Source organism: Thunnus thynnus, chromosome 9 (assembly GCF_963924715.1).
Source record: "Thunnus thynnus chromosome 9, fThuThy2.1, whole genome shotgun sequence".
Classification (NCBI taxonomy): Eukaryota; Metazoa; Chordata; class Actinopteri; order Scombriformes; family Scombridae; genus Thunnus; species Thunnus thynnus.
This window is the reverse complement of record NC_089525.1, coordinates 30838651-30862062: the sequence shown is the minus strand read 5'-3', so window position 1 is coordinate 30862062 and position 23412 is coordinate 30838651. Positions and strand designations below refer to the sequence as shown.

The window sequence follows — 23412 nt, the reverse complement described above, 5'->3', positions numbered from 1 at the left end:
TTGACGATATAAAGAAGGAGGTGTGCACACAAGCAAGATGGCGGCTCCTGGAAAGGAGATATTTTGGCTTCACTTTTGCATAGCGACAGGAAGTGGAGACGTGTCGTCCGCATTTTTCACAGAGGCAATTGTCTGTATTATAAATATAATACTATGAATTAAACCTCTTAGCTACAACAGGCTCAATAGCTGCTTTAACTTGAGTAAGAATAAGCTCAGAAATGAAGACTATCCAGACGTTTTATAAATCAGTAGGTCCGCTGATTTTGGGCTCCTACACACATAAATTTGGAAAGCAAGGCACCTCATCATTAGAGACTGTCCACTGAGTGAAGGGTCTCAGGCTTTATTCTGCGGGTCCTTGAGTCCTTCCTGCTCACATGTGGTAAAGATAAAAGCCCGCACTGACATGAAAGTCAATCAGTTTGTGTTACTACAAGGAGCATGAGTGATGAGTGCTGGTCCAGTGATTCTACATCTTTGTTCACCTCCAAGCCTGCAAACTGCTTGGCTGTCAAGTCTGAGCTGTCACTCCTCATCACTGACGGGTGTTTTCCTCCTTCTGACAAGTCACCTTTACTTCTTCTGCGCGGCTCGCCACAGTGGTTTTTTCCACGCAAGCGGCCTCGATTTCCATTTCAAAGGTGACGACTGGGAGTGAGATGTGTGCAGACATAAAAGAGAATTAGCAGCAGCAAATAGGTCTGAACTTAAATTTGTATCTTCTTTTTCAAAAAGGTGTGGCTCTTGAGGGGGAGCATATTGATGAGGTCTGACGGTTCGTAGGGAGCCACAGGCAGCTCGTGTCCCGATGGGAATAAAATCACACAAACAGTGTATCTCCGGGAAGTTTCTCTGAAGTCATCACAAAAAAAACCTGGCGAGGGACTTCTCAGATGACCACATTCATAAATTCCTTTTGAAGCCGCTTCTGCTCACAATGAATCAGGCAGGGACGCGTTTTTTTTTTTTTTTGTGCGAGCCGAGATCCAAAACCCAGGAGGTATAGCCTTTGGAAAGACTGAATGCTGCTTTTGAAATTTTTCCGAGAATCAAAATGATTGAATATTCTGCCCGAGTGCACACGGATGTCACACAAATGAGAAGAGCCCACGAGGGGAGGCATCATGCGGCATTTCAAGTCCATATCAAGCTGTTTTCTTTTTTGTTATCTGTTTGGAGAATTATTCATGTCTCTCAAAGAATACAACAATTCATTATTCTCTTTCAACGTGCCCATTTAATATGGTGCCGTAGACTTTGTATTGTAGCGTTATAAGATGAATCCTAAATTCCCTTGATAATTCCCAAAAAGCACGTCAATAAATCTTGAAGAAGGTAAGTTTTTCATTAGGACTCCTGCAGAAGTCTCGCTGGTTCCCTCTGCATGCATTTTTAGAGAAAAGGGCAACATGCAGCTCACGTGCTGCTTCAGAGCCAGCAGTTATCACAACTCCAGTTAAAAGGGCATTGATGAAATGATTACGCTGGAAAAAAGAAAAGGCATAATAAACCAGACCTGCATCGGAAGCTTCATAATCCGATCTGGAACTTTAAATGTGTGCAGGCGGGAATTTACCGCCGCCTCTGATATTCAATCAGGCATTTAGCACACACAAACACACGAAACAATCTGCCACACAGAGATAAAGCGAAAGCATGGCTGATATGCTCTAACATGTGATCATCCAATTAATTCAATACTCTGGATTTGGCATGAGAGAGAGAAAGGTAAATGTTAGATCGGATGGAGCGGAAAGGATGAACTCTCGCGAGCGCGGTTAGGTTTGGGTTAAAAACGCGGTTAGGAAAGAAGAATCGCAGTTTCACAGATTGTGTTGCACTGACGAGGTTCAGAACAGTCATTACACGCGGCTCTTTACACCAACTATATCATTAATTCATCACATGGATCGGTAAACCATTGTCCGCAGGGATATCTATATGATTAATCAGTATTACGTTCCTCAATGTGCCTTTGATTGCATTTTATAGATCTGTGTAAACTCAAAAAAATCACTTGTATTTCATCTCCACCTCATTACATCACCTTCAGATCGCTTTAGATAAACGTGTATACGCCTGAAGAATGTGTACCAGTTTATGTGCATGGGTTTTGTGTGTATGTATCGTTTATGCATCTGGCTCCTGTATTGTTAACATGACTGCTGGCACAAAGTAACAAATAAAATATTGCCATATTAGAAAGTATCTGTTAGTGCTGTTGAATGTGAATGTGAACATTTTGGATTGAAAAGCTTCACTCGTCGTCGGTTTTATCATTCTCAGAGTAAATTAGTGTCAAACAACAACATTACACTAACAGCGTCTGAATTGGGGAAGAGATTTTATCTCTCCACAGCAGCAGCAGCGGTACTCCAAGAGTAAATCAACTGCTGTCTCAAGGGGGCAACAAATATCCACGCTTCTTTCAAATAATGAAAAACTATCTGTTGTAACCGAACTACTGCCTGTGTGAGTTCTTTTCATTTGATCTGAGAGCTTTATGTCTCATGTGAACACTGACAGATGCGGTTTATCATTGGACTGCAGTGATGCTGAGACCCAACATGTACTGATGCAAATAAACCGCCAGTAAGAGCACGATTCAATTAGTTGAAAATGTGAGCTAGAATGTAAACTTTTTCATCTGAATCAGGGTTTTATGCTTGAGTTCATCTCTTCCAGCCCAATCACAGGGATTTTGTTTTCACTGTTGGGATCCTGATAACTTTTCCCAAATTATTTAATGTATATAAACTTTTACATCACTTCAGAAAACACTGTATTTCATATTCATGTAATATTGCAGTCAAAAAACAAATATCTAATGCTTGAAAAAGTCTGACTGGCTGCAGCAATATCAACACCATAAAATACCCTTTTACAAGTAAAAGTACTGCATTCATTCTTCAGTACAAGTACAAAAGTAACGGCAGCAAAATGTAATCAAAGTATCAGAAGTACTCATTTGGCAGCAGTTTGACCCTTGTCATTGTTTCATTACATTATTGTAGAGCTGCGACGACGATTAGTCAATTAGTCGATTGACAGAAAAATAACTACTTTGATTATAAGTTAATAATTGAAGTAACATTCCCCAGTTCCAGCCTGTCATCTAGCGTTAGCATCGTATTGAACTTTGAGAAACCGTGACAGACATTTTTCACTATTATCAGTAAACCAAACCATTAACTGATGAATCAAGAAAATAATCGGCTGATAAATCAATACCTAGTTGCATCCCTGTATTACTAGATTATTATTACTGATGCATCAAGGTGTACGCAGCGTTTTCATATTGTAGCTGGTTTAAGTTTTTTAACGTTAGAATAGCTGGTGATTGACTAATTGATTAATGAACTCATTGTTGCAGCTCTAGGTAGTTAAGTCTGTAATGCGTCATATTTTATAAGCTAGTCATATGTTTTGATCTTTATAGCAACTAGTAGCTGTATCATTGATCTGTCAGATAAATGTGTTGGAGTAAAAGTAGAAAGTTACACACAGTACTTGAGTACTTTGTTAAATTCACCAGTGGATTGGCTGTTCAAACTGCAGGCACTTCTATTCCCAACATACTGTATGTTATCAACGAGCTACAGCAGAACAGCTGCAAGATGACAGAACAGCACAAATACCTTGTACCAGGCAACACAGGTGGAACAAACATGCTGCATCTGTTTGTGTACACAAAGCTGCGAAGTACAAGATCATAACATCTGCCACAGAGAGCTGAAGAAAGAATCCTGCCGTGTGTTTACAGAGATAAATACCTGCAAGGTTCCCCAGTCAGTGCCGTTAGCCGACATAATGAAACCTTCCTCCTGGAAAGTCTTGAACCTCAGCGACAGTTTGAAATGCTGGTTGTCCTCGTCCATCCCATGAAGGTACTTCAAATACGCCTCGCCGTCAAACCTCACTGCCGACTCTGAGACACGCAAACAGAAAAACAAGCAAAAATGAGCAGATGCAACAGTTTGATGATGTACAATACAAAACTTACTTTATAATTAAGTGCACATTTTCCCCAGATAGATATAACTGACATCTGATCAACAAATCTATGATCAGTGGTAACTTCAACCATTTCATTTGAACGTTAACAGAACTTTAATGTTAAAAGTCACGACAGAAAAACTGTGGAAGTTTGGTTCTGTTTTAGCTTTTTAAAGGAAACAGCAGTAAAGACACAAATAACTTTATAATCATTTATTGGAACTGAACATGAATGATTGTGTGATTGATAGAAGATGAAGGTGACAACACGCCTCGGTACGACATCCTGGATAAACTGAGTGATGAAGCTCATGTAATTTCTACAACATTCTTTGCTGATCAGCTCTGATGTGTAAGTCTTCTCTTATTTGTGAATACGGAGCCTGTTGACGTCGACACAATCAGAAATTCTTTAAGCGAGCTTTCGGAGGCCAAAATATCTTTAATCAAATTCAACTTTTTTACATTCCATGTGAAAGCTGTAAAACTCTGAGAAAACTTTATCAATCCTCAAGGCAGCAGTTATTCCACCTTCACTTTGCAGCAAATGTGACAGCAGAGTCTGCAGAAGAAAACTCAGATCTGACAGACAAGAGTGCAAAGAAAGAGAAAAGAAATCTTTATAAATGTTTGTTTGATCTTTTTTAACTGCCAAAAGCTGAAAAACAAAAAAATGCCCAAAGCCAGAAAAACAAGAACAAAGTAATCAGCTAAAGGGGGTCTGGAAAAAAGTTTAACCTTCAACAGCAGTAACAAAAGAGGGAGGACCGGATGAAGGATGAGCAAATTAATGAATCAGCGGATCAATGGTGATTCCAACAGCAAAAGGGAGCATATTAGTCTACAGACAAAACTTTTTTTTTTTTTTAGTGTTTCTAAGATGAAACTTTAATAGCGCCTGTGGGGAGCCTCAGAAACAACACGTTCCCACAGTCTGCTGAGAAGAAAGCAACTTTTCCTCTTTCTTGGTGAAAAACAACTTTTTTTTCTGATGTGGGATTTTTCAATCTAGCGACTTTGATTTTGACCTTTCGTTCACACTGCTCTCTGGTAACAGAATCAAAAAATGCTCATCATGTGGTTTGTGGCTGTATGATTAATTGTAATTTTGTTTCAGAATATACGAATAAACTCAGATATTAATCTCTGTTGACAGAATCTGTGCTTACATTGGTTTATTCCTACATTTATTTGTGCTTTAAATGAATTACAGCACAGAAAACCAGCAGAGGAAGCCTGAACACAATGCACAAAGAAGGAGCAGCGGGTTAATAGGCCCCCAAAGACGTTAATGCAGACATGCTCAGCGGCTACCGGTAGAAAACAGTGGTTGTACTGGGCAGACACCAGTGTGAAAAAACATAATGTATTGCTGTATAAACACTACAGCGATCAATTAAAGGATAAGCGAAAAAAAACACCTAATAACCTTTAAAATTTCATGACAGACTGTGAGTTTGTTTTCTTTTATAACTTGGTCAATAATGACTTCTGGATTGAAACTCAAAAGATCACTAAAGTTTACAGAGACTATCAATCTGTGAACTTGATCAGTGATTCTCAACTGGTGGGTCGCGATCCAAAAGTGGGTCATGGACCCGTTCTGGGTGGGTCACAGACAGCTGGTTAAAAATAAATAATATCTAATGCGCATCTGATGTTGGACTTGTCTTTTATTTTGAAAAAATATATATTCTAGATGTGCAGCAGTCTTGCTCCATGGTAACCATCATTTGATTGATGTTCACTTTAAGTTTGTGTTGATGTTCGGAGGCAAGATGGTGAAGCGCAAATATGATGTATATATCTATATATGTATATATATAGATATATACATATATATGTATTTATGTTAAAAAAGATGACATACGTGTGTTTTCGAAGGATATTTTTGAAAAATAAATTTGCTTGGTTTGAATTCTATAAAAGTGGGTCGCAACTTAATGACGGTAGGAAAATGTGGGTCCCAGGGTGAGACCAGTTGAGAACCAGTGAACTAGATTACATGTAATCCATCCAACAGCTGTGGAGACATTTCACTCTGAAACCACAACTTGTAACAAGAAAAGTCAAAGGAACACTGAAGTCTGCAGGCTTCAGCCTCTCGGGAACATTAATGAACGTCTGTACAAAAGTTTGTGGCAATCCATCCAATAGTTGTTGAGATATTTCAGTCTGGACCAAAGTGGATGGAAATCAGACCAACATTGCTGCCAATAAATCATTAAAGTTAACACCAGAGAAGGTACCATATAGATGAAAATTAGCAAACTATTACTTGTACTTCTTCTTCTGTACTTCTTTTTAAATTCACATGTTTTTTCTTGCCTGTTCTCCATCCTAAAATCTCACCCCCTTATCAGCAGACTTCAGTCTCTTAAGACCAAAGAGGTATCCGGAATAGTCAAAATATGGTGGCGATACCACATTAAGAAGATGTTCCAGAGAGGAGAGGACTCTAAACAAGCTGATAAAGAGTGTACATCCCGGAGAACCTCTAGCTGACTTTTATTCTGTCCGCACACCACTAATCCTCACAGGAATGCCAACAAAAATCACTAAAGACGACCCGACGAGGTGGCGCCGCCGCTCAGCGTTCCCTTCAGACGATCTGACGGCTGTAATCGAAGCTAACTGAGGGCACATTCACACCCAATGTGCTCTGAGCGATTTATATGAAATCTCTGGGATTTGCTCCTTGAGTTCACTTTGTTTTAACAGGTAAGATGAAGAAGGGCTTTTGATCGCTGGCTGAGACAGACGTCTTCATTGAGTTGAAAATATAAGTCTGTCTGTCTTCTTCCAATAGAGCGGGGATTTTATCTGAAGGAAATGATGATGGAAGGTGGTTCTTCACGCTTGAAAATTCCTGCAGAACGAAGACGAATCACACACTAGACTGATACTCATATTGAACTCTTCTTTTTCTTCTTCTGCAGTCCTCCTAACTGGTACACATACCAGACATGATATTTAATGACTCACCCTCAAATGAAATCTCAGTGTTGGATGGTGTGGAAAAGTTGTCAAAACTCCTGAAAAAGCAGCTTGCTTTAAAGGACAAGTTCACAATTTTTCAAATACAATATAAGTGTTGAAGGCCAAAATTCACAGTCATTTAGTGCCAAATTATGTTTATCTGTTTATCTGAAGCTTATATGAGGCTTCAGCAGTCTGAGTTAGTCATATCAAGTGGATATCTGACACATTTACAGTCTTTTTAGCATCAAATTCCCTCTTTGTGTTTCCTCAGACAGTGTTTCCCTGTTGAGCTGCAGGTGGAAGTATAGTAACAAAAAGAGAGACTTTGGCACTAAAAAGACTGTAACGTTGAAAGATATCTACTTGATTTGACTCATTTGGACGCTGAAGCTTCATATTAGCTTCAGATAAACTTTTAAACACATTTTTGCACAGAAGGAGGACTGTGGATTTTGTCCCCCATCACTTATATTATAAGTGCATTATGAAGGGATCTTCTAATGGTCAGTATGAACAGGAGGAATGATTACAGCAAGAAAAATCTGTTTCAGTACAGTCAGTACACATACTAAAACTTCACTTTAAAAAACTTGGTTTTTGAGTTTGCCGTTGATGACACTATTGTTAAACGCACAAAGCTTCTCACAGCTGTAAAAGATTAAAATTAATTGCAGATTGTGGTGAGACAGCTCCAGAAATCTTTAAAAATCAACTTGTACGTTTTTTTCATGTCATTCTCCTCATGAAGTTATATTCAAAAGTAGCAGTAAGAGTGACACACATCTGCACATATGTTGTTTATGGTATTTCCCGTTGTTGCAACAAATACTAGTATGGCATTAGGACACGGCATCAGACTCCTTGGTCCAGATGGGAAACAGAGAAAATGAGGATGTTGGTGAGTTTTTCTACATCTGAAAAGGTGTAAGAGTAAGAAGCTGGAGCATTGATTACATAAAAAAAATAAGGAAAGATAAACAGCTTCAGCAATAACTTACAATCGTTGCTTTGTCTGTCATTTTTGTTTGTAATATGTGAAACATCTTAAGATATCCGAGGTCATGTCAGCCACTGTTTCTAAGGTCAAGAATGAACTCTGAAACTCTAAACTTTGAACTTTGAAGCTTTAAAGCCAACATGGAAGTGAAGATCCAAGGCTGCGTTCACACACACACACACACACACTTGCAGTTCTTGCTCAGGGAAAAACAACTTTGCAAACTCCATGTGCTAATGAAGATCATGTGATCATATGATTGAAAGCACCAGAGTGCCTTCTACATCGAACAACTTCATGTAGTTTTCTGCTGTGCGCTCAGCGTGGATGTTGAGAGAGTCGGCTGAGATGACTCTGTCGGAGCACACGTACAGCTCGTTTTCTTAATCAACTCTGCGGATTTGAACTGGATCAATTGTGAGAGCAGCAGGAAGACGCTTCTCCCGCTCTTCTTCAGAAAGGAGGATGATGAGCTGTGTTAGTGTGTGTACAAACATCAAATGTGTTTTCCCGCTGATAAAAAAGCCGCCGCTTTCCTCCGTGGTTCACACACTCTCACGTCAATATCCAGACACTCATTAACGCCTCTGCAAAGCAAAGGTACAACACAGACACGTACCGTTACAGGGGCAGACGCTCTCCCAGCTGTGGTGTGGGGTGATGTAACCCGCTCTGGCGGTGGTGAAATGGCTCAGTCTCTCTCCCATCAGCCGGATGGCGTTCCTGCAGCCTCGCGGCGGACAGCCGGGACCCAGACACCCATTATGGCTCACCCTGAGGATGTTCAGCCCCAGGGAGTCCTCGATGTCCGATATAATACCTACATCAAAGAGTTCAACATTTCAAACTACACATACAAAGAGGCTCTTGATCTCACCGGGATTACCTGACTCCTTTTGAAAGTATTTCTTGTCGGCTTTAATACATACACGAAGAGTTTTACCTGATGTCTGTTGCTCTGTGTTTCAGCCTAGTTGATACTGTTGCTGTGAATTGCAATTATTTCTCCATTAGAAGCTAATTCCTGTTGTGTTTTGGGACTTTTTTCGGTTCACACGTTTAACTGCGATGTCACACGTCAGTCCCTCCAGTCCCAGTCCACCCTCAACATTTAAAATCCATATTTGGTATGATAACTTTTAAAAATCCTTTCTGCACTTTCTGCACTGCAAAAGACTGAGATTCATTAAACTAGTGGCTCCTGTGCTGCAATGTTTCCCACTATATGAAGAGCTGAATTTCAGATGGTGAAAATGTGTTTGCGTTCAGTAAATTTGTCACATTCTTTCATTTACTTTGTGATACAGAGCGACATCCAGGTAACTTATAATGTTATTTTGCCATGTCTTATTACTGAATAGAAGACTACCGTTCATTCATTCATCAATCTCCACCGGGATCAGAAACTTATAGGAGAAAACAGCCAATCACAGCGTAGACTACAGCGTAACCTCGGAGTCTGCATGGAGCCGCCTTAGATACAGAGAAACCACTTAACACAGAGGTCCAGCTATACTTTGAAGCAGCTGCAGACAGTTAGGGTAGCCATAAAAAGCTAATTCTTTACATATAAAACATATATTTGTACCTTTTGAGTAGATATCTCATATTTCCTACTGGTATGAACACAGTACTCTGTTTTATCTTATGGGGTGGACTGGGGATCACTGGGACAGCTTAATGAAATTACTTATACAATAATTATCTTGATGGATCACCTGCAAGTCTGCTGGTTGGTAGAGGCTGGACGAGCCCGCTCTGAGGCCTCCAGATCAGCAGAACCTCCAGGACCTGGGCGTTGGGTATCTGCTGCAGGCTGGCCAGGTGGAGCTCTTGCCTGGGTAAACCCAGAGCCTGTCCCAGGCTGCGCTGGAGGCCTCTCCAGTGATCACCCAGAAACTCCTCCGGTGAAATCCCAACCAGCTGCAGCGTCAGACCCGAGTCCAGCGCCCTCTGTGCAGCCGCCCACACGTGGATTTTGACCCCAGTCCAGACGCTGAACTTCCCGTCTGTCACGCTGACATTGAGCGAGTACGAACCCTCCTCCAGGTTTTCATCCGCCCAGATCTTACCATCGACCAGGTCGACGGAGAACCTCCCACCTGAAGGGTTTTCTGACACCAGCTTATAGGTCAGAACGTCCTGCAGGTCCTGGTCTGAGGCGTGGAGCTTGCCAATGACCCGGTTTGCGAACAGCCCACCTGCAGTGGTGATGAAGACCTCCAGGGGAACTACGGAGGGAGGATACTTGCTCTGCTCGGTGACGTTGATGTTGACCACACAGATGGATGAGAGGGGAGGGTGGCCGCTGTCCGTCACCTGATTGGAGCACAGATAGCAGTTAGCAACTTAAAACCAGATATAATACAGATATTTGGCCCTTTAGTAAAAGTCTCAATTGATTTTGTAACTCCAAGACATCTTCCACAAGGGTTCAACAGATGATTATAATGGGACACTAGACGATAGATGATAAGACAAAATGAAACTCTTCTACAAAAAATAATTTATCTACCTATTTTTCACACATTCCAACATTTTTTTTGTATAAATACTTTATAGCTTTACTTCTTCAGGCCTCTATCTATTAGGAACCGCTGTCCTCAGAGAGATTTGTTATCAATGCATCAAATGACAATATATAATGTGTTGGTCGTAGCTGGTAGTGATGAAACTACAGAGAATTATCAGTGGCTCTGCAGCTCCCCTCGGCTTTACGGAGCTTTATAGTGAGTTTCAGCTCATTGTTTAGCTTTATTTGGTTTATTTGGTAAATTCTCAGAGCTCTCATAACGTTGTTTTCAGCCGCAGCAGGCAGCTGTTTTCAGAGAAAAACCTCTAAAAAGCCGCTGTACACCACCTGGTCAGCACCACAGTTGAACTGTACTTTCTTATAATATTAGAAGTCATTAACTTTGAGAGCTGCCAAGTCTCAAGCTTTGACCGTGAGACTCAGATCACACATGGCTTTCTCATGCTTCATTTCCTCTAATGTAAAATTTGTGATTTTTAAGTAAAGGAACAGCAGTTTGTTTTTTTTCTTTCCCAAGTTCAGACAGGCTGAGGCACAGAGCGTAACAAGGTTAAGGCAGCACTTTTCACGGATTGTCCATGAATGCACCGATCATCATCTGTTGGAACTGAAAGCGTGCAACAACAAATCATTGTGATGCATCTCCCAGTGGAGCTGATCATTTATTCTGATATTACTTCTATTTGATGATAGAAATGATGATCTTTCATATGGTATTTTTTGAAGAAAAACATGCGTAATATCTGGAGTGCAGTGGGTCAATTTACCACACATAAAGCTCATTTTTATTATGAACCCCCCCCCCCCATCCCACCCCGGGAACAAATCTCACTTCAAGCTGAAGTCAAAACTTGGCAGCCGGTGCTGTTATTAAATTCACAGCGGTGAAATCTTAATAATAAAACTTGATTTTCACGACCCCTTAAGGACAAAACACATCTGTCTTCTAACTATAACGATAACAGGGAAAAGAAAAATCTGAAATGAATGTAAAACTTGAGTCCCTCCACCCAACCAAATGAAAAAAAGTGACAATCATCAGCACTCTGAGGGCAAATTATTGACTTTTTATCTGATTGTTGAGCCTAAAGCACCACAGAACTTTCAGTCATATCACTCCTGAACCAATGAAAATCACTTCCTCTACCGTACTGCCATCTCTCATGACAGCACTGTCAGCAACACAGCGACTGAGGCCAGGAGGGACACTCTGCAGTGCATCAGCATTTCATCACTGAACAGGGATTATAAGACACACTTTCTTGTTACTTTCACAGTGTGACAGTTTGTGAGATTTTCTGTTTTATAGTCATAAGACTTCAGCAAAGACAACTGGGTGTCAATCCCTGGGGTGAAATGTGACATTGGACGGATATGAATGGATTTTTTTTTTCTTTTTTCTCTCCACATGGTGAAAGCAGCGTAGGATTTAAAAGTTCAAAAGGTCAGATGGAAAAAAGGAGGAGAGCAAGGAGCAGAAACTGGAACAGACACATGAATCAGAATCAGGTCTCAGGTGAACGGTTCCTGCAATCATGTGCTGTTAGTACTAACAGCCCTCTTACCTGTATCTTGAGCTGATGATGGGGTTTGATCTTCTTCCTGAGAGGAGCGGAGAGCGACAGCAGGCCGCCCTGGTCGACATGGAAACGGCGGTCCTCGTTGCCGCTGACGATGTGGAAGGAGAAAGGGGGACCGTTCCTGGGCGTGTCCTTGTCCATCACCAGCAGCTGGAGGACGCTGCTGCCGACCGACTCGCCCTCCTGCGGGAGACGATGTTTGTTTCATTCATTTTACTCTTCAACTTTGATTATTCTCATTTTATTATATTTAATTTATTTTATATTTAGAGTATAGTCATGATACAATATTCACCCATACAACACAACCTCTTACTAGTTGTAAATCAATCAATTACTACTGTTTTCTTTTTTAGGGGAGGAGAATTTTTAACCTTTTATTGACAGCAGGAGGAATGAACAGGGTCCCCAGCTGGAATCAGTTACTATAGTTACTATAACGACCCATATCTACCATTTTCTATGCCATACAATAACTTTTTAAGACATGAGAATGGATGAGAATAAAAACATTTTGCTTTCACTACCACATGATTTGAGTATATTAAGCTGCACAGAAGAAGTGCCCAAATTCATTTGCAACCTTATTGCAAAGCCTGTGTGTTCAAATTACTTCCCAACAACTTGGCTTGTAAATGAAACTCTTTATGGCAACCGACTGTAGATTTGAAAAGAAAACCAAAAAAACCCTGCAAACTTTAACTCACTTTACTAACGTACAGACAAACAGAAACATGTAAACTGCACCTTACATATTAAGACTTCTAGGAGAGATCCTGCCAATCAGAGTGAGTCAGTGAGCTCTTGAAATCTACAATTATAGATATACATAAAGTTTTTGGGAAGACGCAGACGCAGTCCAGTGCAGAGCCAGCACAGATCATCTCAGCGGAGTTAAATTTGGGAGTCAAACACGTTCACATGGATTATTCATGTGTCACTGCTTTGCATGCTGGAGTGAAGACAAACTTCAGTCAGCATTTTGAGCAGATCGACACAGATGCAACTTGATTTATCGCCGTGCCACAGCGCTCCTGCATCCTTCGAGGACGTTCTGTGAAGATACCGGATTAACTCTTCATCCGCCGCTTTCACTCAAATAAAACTGCAGCTTGATACGACGCCGTCGCTTCACTACAGCAGATGTGCGACAGATGCTTGAGCAACAGATGCTTGCTGATAAATTCAATACCGCAGGACGGTAACATATCTTTTAGACAAAAAAAATAAAGTCCTAAAACTGCTCAGAGTGATGGATTACCAATTACAACAAACCACTTTACTGGCCGTTCATTGTCACAGCATACTGGATTTGATGGAAACCAGTGGTACCCTTTGAAATGGGTTATCAATCTCAAAACTTACAGCACACTTTGGCAGTAAAGAACATTCAATTTGGAGTTAATGAGCTAAAACATGCAACACCTGAGGTGCTGTCATTCACATTTCAAGGAGAGCCAACATCACAAAATATGATCCAGTTTCCATGTCACAGCAGTTTTGGCAAATTCATCAGAATGAACATGAGTTTATGAACCAAAGTTCATGACAATCCATCAAAGAGTTGTTGAGACGTTTCACTCAGAAGCAAAAGTGTAACCTCATGGCGGCACAAGAGGAAGTCAGGAGGATTCATCCTTTGGGAACAATGAATATCTGCACTAATCCATCTTAATTCATCCAGTATTTGTTCTGATATTTCAGTTTTGGACCAATCAGAGTCGAGCTGCTAACATGACTGAAAACCTAAGTCGCTCTTAACCAAAACAGTCTATTAAATGAATGTAATGTAATGTTTGTTTGTAGAAAAATGAGACAGTACGAGTGAAAGCTGGTGTGTTCTCACATTTTTTAGTCATTTTAAATTGCTGTATTGCAATGTTTCAATTAAAATACAGTCAATCATGTTGAAACAACAGTTCAACGTCAACGTCAAATCAGTCAAATTTAGCCCAGTTTCAACATAGACGTCATCTAGACAGCTCCTTTCTGATTCACCTTACTCAACAGAAAGATAAAACAGTTGCAGTCCGGTACAGATCATCTCAGCGGAGTTAAATTTGGGAGTCAAACACGTTCACATGGATTATTCATGTGTCACTGCTTTGCATGCTGGAGTGAAGACAAACTTCAGTCAGCATTTTGAGCAGATCGACACAGATGCAACTTGATTTATCGCCGTGCTGCAGCGCTCCTGCATCCTCGGAGGACGCTCTGCGAAGATACTGGATTAACTGTTCGTCTGCTGCTTTTACTGAACCACTCAAATAAAACTGCAGCCTAACACGACACTGTGGCTTCACTACAACAGATGTGTGAGTCATAAAAGTGGGCGTCCGACTGTCAAATAGAGAGTTGAAGGCATGTAATGGCTACGGAGGGGAGGACACACTGCAGACGTGCAACACCTGTTTGAAAATGAAAAAAAAAAAGATTTATTTCTCTTGTTTCAGTAAGATCCATCTGCTTAATGCAATCATAGTTTTTTTCATCAGGCAGAGCTGGCTGAGGAGACATTAGCAGATGGGGACGGAGTTTGGATTCATCGCCGCGCGGTGTCGACGTTTTGGCTCGCGAACAATCTATTCTGTGACTGGATGGGAGTTTCTGAGCTGGCAGAGCTGCGGCAGGTGGAGTGATGGAGAGCTGGCAGAGAAAAACTCGCCAGTGGGTAACAGCCAGCCTGGTTGAAACAACGCTGAGGTATAGAAAACTAAAGACACACATGCGAGCAACTGCGTCAGACTGAAGCATGTAGCAACACACACACACACACGCACACACACAAGTGGAAGTAAATTGCCTGTTAAAAGTTTTTTTTCCACACCAGCAGGTTTGGTCCTGTGATTATATGTGTTGGGGGAGACGGAGGCACTGATGTCCTGCAAATATCACACTCTCACACACACACACACACACACAAGCGCTTGTTGAGAGAATCCATCCTTTTGGTGCAACTGTATGTGTCACACAGGTAAACAGAAGGAGTCGAGCCAATCTGGGGGGAAAAATGTGTCTTTTTTTTGTGAGAGTCAACGCTCAGTGTTAGCAGTGCTTTTAATTTAAAAGGGAAAGAAAAAACAACAGAAGGTGTGGGTGTTCGAAATGCATCAAGCACCACTTTGCACTCAAGTGCTGTTGTCGTTGGGCCAAGCACAGCTAAAGATAACATAACTATAGATTAGTCGAGTAGGAAACATTTTAAGTGGCTGCATCACCAGCCGAGTATCCAAACATGTGGTCAAGCAAGCAAAGTCTTCAATTTCATGTTGGCGTTCAAAATCGAAAGTTTCGCAGAGAGACGAGAGGAGTTAGCGGGTCTCCTCTCAGTATCCTGAGTCGCTCGTGTGAACAGATGTATGATGAGTTGTACAGGTCGTCGTTACCTGCAGTAGCAGACTGTGGTTGATCTGGGAGAAGACAGGCGGGTTGTCGTTGACATCGGTGACAGTGACTGTGATGAGAACAGCTGACGACAGAGGAGGATCGCCTTCGTCTGCTGCCTGCACCGTCAGAGAGTAATGAGGGATCTGAAGAGGAGGAAGAAAGTATGTCATCAAAGTCAGATTTATGTTATGTTTTTCTAACTCTTTCTACTTGCTGATTTTGCTACTTGTTTCTTTTATCATGTTTTTTTTTTATTCAATCATCTTCTATTTCTTGCTTTTCAGAAAATACACTGTAAATGTTTTGTGTCTTTATTGAAACACACACTGACCTCCTCTCTGTCCAGCGCAGTGCGGACAGAGATCTCTCCGTTGCGAGGGTGGATAGAGAACTGCTGCAGAGGGTCTCCGCTCACGATGGAGTAACGCAGCAGGTTGTTGACCGGACCGTCTTGATCGGTGGCCGTTACCTGCGGATAAAGGAGAGGAGTATAATAACTCGTTCCGTGTAAGAAAATTGTGTTTTGTCTTGTCTCGCTCCTGAGAGACGGGGTCAAAGGTCAGACAGGAAACAGTCAGGATCTGTACACTGTAATACAGTAAATCTCCACAAATCCAATCCAATAGAAAAACACTTCAGGAGATTTTCGTCAAGTAAAGTGAGGTCAGAGGTCATGGTCAACTACAACGCAGCATGTATGACGCTTGTTACAGACACAAAGGTTTAAATGTAGATCCTCGGGTTGAAGGACGATCTTCTGACTGACAACATCCACATCAGAAACTAAGTTACTGAGGGAAGACAGGAAACATCTGCATGGCTTTAACATCTGTGTTCAGTGTTTGTGGTTGTAGCTTCGTTAACCTTCGTTATTAGCTTGAAAATAAAGATATAAGCTAATGAAGTAATGAGGGTTTCATGCCACAATGCATTAACAGATGTGTTAATACATTAGTTATAAATAAAATCACCAAAATGATCAAGACATCAGGTGCTTTTTAAAAATTGTCTAATCTGTTTGGGAATAAACTAAAGCACATTGTCTCACAGGTCTGGTTTTAGTTAAAACACATATATCAGCTCGTTTTTAACTTGATGTCAACATGAACTTATTTTATTTGCCTTGACTTTAATGTAGTGTCTGTACACTGTACACTCTTTACAAGTAGTTCCTAGTAGGGCTGGGCAATATATGGATATTATATGGATATGGTGATATGATATTACAGTACAGCTGTTCTATTTTTTGTCTTTTGTTTGATATAATGCAGAAAGCAACATCTTACAGTAAAATATACATTATTTTACTACAAGATATTTTTTGTCAGGTACACTCGTGTGAAATTCTTTCCCACTACAGAAACATGAAATAAATACATAAAGGCATAAAAATATAAAAATAGAATACAGAAAGCAACAAAAGTTACAAAAGCAATAAAAAGTGTAAAAGGCATTTACATATAAAACAAAAGTGTAAAATTAAAGTGTAGAAATAAAGTGTATGAAGAGTAAAAGGCATATAAATATCGAACTGACTGAATATAAAAAGCAATAAAAGGTATAAAAGCAATTGAGGTGTAAAAGCAATAAAGGCGCATATACAATCTTGGTTAGATTGCATTTGTTTATGTGTGTGGGTGGGTGTGGGTGTGTGTGTGTGTGTGGGTGTGGGTGTGGGTGTGTGTGGGTGGGAGGGAGGGAGGGGGGTGGTAATGTCTATGTGTGTGTGTGTGTTATTAAGAAGTCTCATGGCCTGAGGATAAAAGCTGCTCCTCGGCCTGCTGCTGCATGTTTTGAGAGACCTGTATCTTCTTTCTGAAGACAGCAGGGAGAACAGACTTGTGTGGGTGTGCTGGGTCTGTAACGACCCTCAAGCACTTCCTGAGGCACTGCTGGGCATACAGCTCCTGCAGACTGGGCAGCTCACACCCAGTGATGTGCTGGGCCGTGCCAACCTCTCCACCACTGTGCCTTTGATAGTGAACACCCCCACCCACCCACCACCACCACCCACCACCTTGATCTTGGAGACATTCAGGGCATTAAAACAGGCCACTTTCTGCTGTCTAGGAACAGGGATGATGATGGTGGTGGATTTGCAGCAGGTGGAGACAGTCCGGAGGGAGAGGGACGGCTTCAATATGTCTGTGAATACACATCTTCAGGATGACGTCCGGGCTGGCCGCCTTGCATGATTTTAACCACTTGAACAACTGGCTAACATCAGCCTCAGTGATGGAGAGGGGGGCAGTCCTGGTCTGTAGTGGTGGCGGTGGAGGGGCTCCGGGATGGGGGGCAGCTCAGGTTTTCAGTGGAGGCAGTGCAATATAACCATCGTCTCAACCGCCGATCTCGTTCTCACCCTGTTTGTCTCTTTGTCGTCGTGACTTCGGCTCATTGCAACAACGGATCCTCTAATTTTCTCCGCTTACAGAGGATCCTCTCCCCCAATTATACGAGTTCAAACATTTCAAACAGCAAAATGCTGCAGTTAAATGTTGAAAACAGAGGGAGGGGGAACAGGAGCAGAAGAAGAAAAATGTCAAATATGAAACCATATGATTACAGACTCATCATTCAGCCGTGGTCCGACCATCAGCGAGCCACTGAGCTGTGTTATTGCTGTGTTATCTCTGCTGCTGGCCTGACAGATGACGGCTGACATGTCGGATAACTGTGTGCTCACGTGTGTGCGTGTGTGTGTTGAACCTGTTTCATCATTGAAAGACTGTTTGTGTGTGTGTGTTGAATTCTCTGTTTTTCCTAAACTTGTTGGAGTGTGTGTAATCTTTTTTTATTACCTGAATCGTCTGCAGGATGCCAGATGTCAGATGCCGTCATATTAGTCACATGTATGTGGATGTTGTGCTCGTGTGGGGGTGTGTGTGAATTGAGATAGTGAGATAATAAATGAGAGCGCATGTGCTCGCATGAACAGCAGATATTTCTGTTACACCTATGATAAGTGTGATGTGTGTGTGTAAACTTGTATTGATATCTTTGCGGGGACCTAATTCAGTTTTAAACCATCATTGTGAGGACATTTCTGCTTTGTCAGTACGTTTCAGCTACTTCAAACGACTGTTTAAAGGTTAAGACTTGGTTTTAAGGTTAAAGGAAATGGCTGGAGATTTTCTACATTCTTCTTATTGTAAACAAATCTCATGTGCAAAGCAACAATGAACTGATCTACTTACAAGTATCATGTGTGTGTGTATCCAAAGCCTGATATATCTTACTCCTCTGTGCCTCGGTTCTTGTCCAAAAACTACACTGGCACTGGGTGACGTGTTCCTTCCTGACGAAGAGTTTGGTCACGTTAGTTTGCTTAGAAATCTCCTTAAAGGTGTGAATTAGGTTAAGGTTAGGCTTTTCGGTTTTTAAGTCAGGTTAGGGTTAGGGGCTAGGGATTGCATTATGTCAACGTGGGTCCTCACAGCTATAGAAAGACAGATGTGTGTGTGTGTGAGTGTGTTGAGGCTAAAAAGCACAATATGGACAGTCTATTCTACAGATACAGATAGCAGCGAAATGTCCTTCAGTTAAATTGAACCTTGGAAATATATTTAATTTAAAGTCTAATCCAATTCAGTGATTCAATCAAAGATCGCTGATGTTTTTGTGTCTCTGATGTATGATGTGCCCCATATTCTGTAATGTACTGTATGTGTGTGTGTGTGTGTAAACTTCACTATTTCTTCTCCCCTGTTTGAGAGACTGTGGCCCTCCAAAAACCACAAACTGTCACACGATCTGTTGCTTGTCTGGTCCAGGTGGGTACAGAGGACAGTGTTGCCTTCAGGGAACCTCTAGTTGAGTTTTTTACATCAGTTTGTAACTCATATGTACAGGTTTTCTGTGAGCTCTACCTTCATCACAAGGCCTCCAGGTGTCAGATCCTCTGATATCTCAGCGCTGTAGTCGCCTCGTCCAAAAACCGGCGTGTTGTCGTTCACATCCGTCACGTTGACGATCACCGTGGTGATGTCGCTGAGGGACGACTTGCCCCGACTCCCCTCCACAGACAGGTAGTGCTCCCGGGAAACTTCGAAATCAAGCGGCGCGATGAGGGTCAGACAGCCTGCGGACCACAGGAGTAAAGAATTATTCATCACAGATAAATTATTCATACTGAAAAGTGAGAAAAGTTCATAAACTCTACAGAGCTGCCTGGTTTAACATTTGCACAAAAAAACAGAGTGGAATTCATAAAACATGGTGGGTCAGTCATTACAAAAACATGTTGCAAGGACAATCGTTGCTCAAAATCTTTCATCAGAACTTTAGTTTAAAGTCAAGATTTCAAGGTTTTTGAAAGATACATCAAACTCCGGGGGAAATACAGATAAAATGATGCACAGCGCATCCAGAATATTAAGACATATAAAACATGAAATCTTGGGTCTGAATATTTCATTCGGCTGAGGTAAGTCTCCTTCAGCTTCAATGACTTTCTAGAAGGATAAAATGGGAGAAATGAATTAATTACATCTCAACACATCTTTTTTGGAAATGAAAACAAAGTTTTTGCTCACTTTCTATAACACACACTTCCCTCTGTGATGCTGCTCTGCAAGACTCACAGTGTGGTTTTATATATACATACATACATATATATATATAATATATATATATATATATTAGGGATGTGCAGAAAGCCCAGTATTTGTATCTGTATTTGTTGAGGCAGCAAAATTATTTGTATCTGTATTTGTATTCAAATAAAAAGTGGAAAGAGTGGAAAGTGTTACGATAAGTGTTCATAAATAAACTACGTTATGAAGGAGGTCCCCACACCGGGTCTTGAACTGGAGTCTTCCAGATCATAGACGACTGCGCTGACTACTGAGCTAAAATTTTACTCATCGCCTCCTCACAGACAGACTTCTACCTAACAAATAATTTTTAAAATATTTGTATGAAACAAATATTCATAAAAAAAACCCCATTATCTGTGCTTTGCTGAATAATGTATTTGTATTCGGACACACCCCTAATATATATATATTATATATATATGTTCAGTTAGCTAGTCACCCAAAGTCACATCTGATTGGATACATTTTTGTTTACAGGAAGACATTTTACATATAATTAGTATATAATAAGAGATAATTAACTTAGGGACACAGGATTAAAACTGGGAAATGCATTTATTATTTCACTGTGTATTTAAGTAAAAAGCTACTTAAAGTAATATGTATACTTTTTGTTTATTTGTACAGTACTGACTCAGTTATTCACAATGACCCTGTTCCTTTTTAAGACTTTATTTCATGCATTTCCATTCACACTGTTTGGTCAATTGCACGTCTCTCCGTGTAAACTTCTGTTACGCCGCTGTGCTTGAACGCGCTTCGTATCTGAATGCAGAATATATATTATGCAGAGTGACAGATACAATATACTGTTTAAAACGGATGTATAAGCAAGGTTCTTTGGATGGTAATACGCACCATAAGTCAAACACATACACATAGGAGTGTTGGTGTGTGTGTGTGTGTGGTATATCATGTGACATATCTAGTGAACGCTCACTTTTGTCAGCTCAGTGAAGCTGTGAAGAGTTTATAAATCTCTCCACAGCTGGCTGCTGTCTTCACATGTTATCTGTCATCGGCGTGTGAAGTCTAACCTCATTTATGGCGGCAATAAAAGCGGCGTTGGAGTCGTTAAAGGGATTTACTGTGTCGTGTCCACTTTTTTTTTTGTATGTCTGTTATTGAGTCACTCAGTTTCAGTCCTCATTTATCTGACCTGCTGTAAACATGCGGAACTTTATCAGATGGACCTTTTCACCTCCTGCTCTCCTCCTCACCTCCTGCTCTCCTCCTCCTCCTCCAGTCATTTCATCGACAGAGCCTCGTTATTGAATGTTTGGTCTGTGGTTTTGTGGTGGTTATGAAGGACATGTTGGAGGAAAAAATATATAATAAAAGAGGAAGAGTTTAGAGCTGAAACTGTTAATCAACTAAATACAGATGAAAAAAATGAATTGCACCTATTTTGATGACATTTTTATTGAGTGTAATGAAGTCAGAAAGTGTTGAGCTGTGGACGAACACATTGTTAGTTTTAATGTTTTTCGAAGGATTTGTTGAGTGAAAAGAAAAATATAGAACAAACGACACCAGACTTATAATTTAATAAAGTAGAGACGTAGAAGGTTATAAAAAATTAAATAAAGACGAAGCAAGACATCAATGAAAAAAAAGACCAATACTCTTTTATTGGATAAAAAAAAACATCAGAAGTACAGAAATTACAACCTAGAAGAAAACGATAGAACAGAGTTCAAAGTTAACAGCAGCCAACAATGAAAAGTGTTTGTTGTTTCATCAGCGGCGTGTAGTTGTCACTCTTGCTCTCTCTTTTGCTCATTTTTCCTCATAACTACTTCTAAAGAAACAGTTTTCTTTCCCCTCTTTACACTTTTTCTATTCTAGCTTCACATGTCTCAGTTTTGCCGTCTCAGTCCAACTCTTTCTGTCCCCTCTTCCTGTTCCCGACTCACTCGTAAACACCTAATTTGTGTTTCGGTGAGCCAGGTACACTACAGCCAGTTTTTATAGATTTGATTGTTTGGAGCGTGGACACTGAACAGGTCTGAGGAGACAGGATACCACTGTTAGCGAGCTTATTACACCACACAAAGCCCGAGTCTATCTGTTGACTACAGCTTGTCACATCCAGCGGAGTGTGGGTGAGAGAGCCTATTTTCTTGGGCTGCCAGCCAGTCTGCTGAACCATACTTCATTAAGATAAAAAACAAAACACGGGATCCAACAAAAACAACCATATACCATTCCCCTCGAACTTAACACCTCCAGGTTTCAACAAGTAAATTATTTGCACTTCATACACGCACAGTACAGATCTCACTTTATTGATTTTTCTCTAACATCAAGGAGATTTGTACAGCCGGCTTGAGTCAGAATGATCCGAGCTGTGTTATTTATTCATTTGTTTATTTATTTTTTTTAGCTTTTTTTTCTACTGGAACAACAAGTTGGCTGATCTCCATTTTTTTTCCTTCATGCTCCTCTGTCTTACTGGGTCAGAACATCCACAGTCTGTCTGTTTTTATCACTGGCTATTTAGAGCAGTTGATGGTTTCTACATTTATATCACACTTGAGTCACATTCATGAGTTTCTGATCCAAAATAACAATCATTTACACATCTTTGGTTGTTATAAATAAACTAGGAGGACTGCTTTATGGAAATGTTTATGAGATTGTAGCATCACTGTGATGAAGTGGGTGAGAATACACCATTTGTCCCTATTTTCACCATCAATGCCACATAGCTTATGAATTTAACCATGCTTGTTAATTGTTTGTTTAGCCATAGATCCAGCATTTATCTGTAATTTGCAGACACATACTATCCCGGGTTTGTTTGTGGTTTGCGTTATGTTTGGTTCACATACCAGCAACATTTTTGGTTAAAGTAAAACACAGACAAGTATTGTTAAGTTCTGCATTTCATAAGTTAATCATTTTCTTTGTTACTTACCGTACCCAACGTGTGCTCCACAAACAAAAGGAGAACGCACCCAACTACTTCCTGTATTTATGCACCTGGTGACATCATCAGTGATGTCACTGGGTTAGACCAGGGGGGATTTATGTTATTTAGTTAAATGTGTGGTTTAGTATCGATATGATTTGTACTTGTTTTGGCTCAGGTTGAGGTTTAATGTTGTGGATGTGTTTTGTGTGAACAATGTTGACTGATACAAGTAGCGTTGTTATATGCCAGGTGGTAGAAGGGAAAGGACACCCCTGCAATAAATATGGTTCTACCTGATAGATTGGAGGGCCTATTTAAGGGGAGAGATGTAGGTTTAGGGGATGACAGTGTAGCTGTGTGCACCATTTTTTGAGATACTTTTTTGTTTGTGAGTCTGCCTCCTACCGCCTTCCTAGCCA

At 40.7% G+C, this 23412-nt stretch overlaps 1 protein-coding gene across 3 annotated transcripts in view; it reads right to left on the bottom strand.

Annotated features, from left to right (window-relative positions):
- Nucleotides 1–23412, bottom strand: part of fat2 (FAT atypical cadherin 2) — a 119085-nt gene that overhangs the window by 25507 nt on the left and 70166 nt on the right. For all 3 annotated transcript variants that reach the window (XR_010929763.1, XR_010929764.1, XM_067600033.1), the window contains exons 17-23: nucleotides 19348–19559; nucleotides 15810–15947; nucleotides 15478–15621; nucleotides 12077–12274; nucleotides 9697–10297; nucleotides 8598–8798; nucleotides 3777–3931 (exon numbers count right to left, since the gene is read on the bottom strand). Coding sequence is in view for 1 of the 3 variants with exons in the window: in XM_067600033.1 (XP_067456134.1) it covers nucleotides 3777–3931; nucleotides 8598–8798; nucleotides 9697–10297; nucleotides 12077–12274; nucleotides 15478–15621; nucleotides 15810–15947; nucleotides 19348–19559 (1649 nt within the window). In the remaining 2 variants the exon portion in view is untranslated. The remainder of the gene's footprint in view (nucleotides 1–3776; nucleotides 3932–8597; nucleotides 8799–9696; nucleotides 10298–12076; nucleotides 12275–15477; nucleotides 15622–15809; nucleotides 15948–19347; nucleotides 19560–23412) is intronic.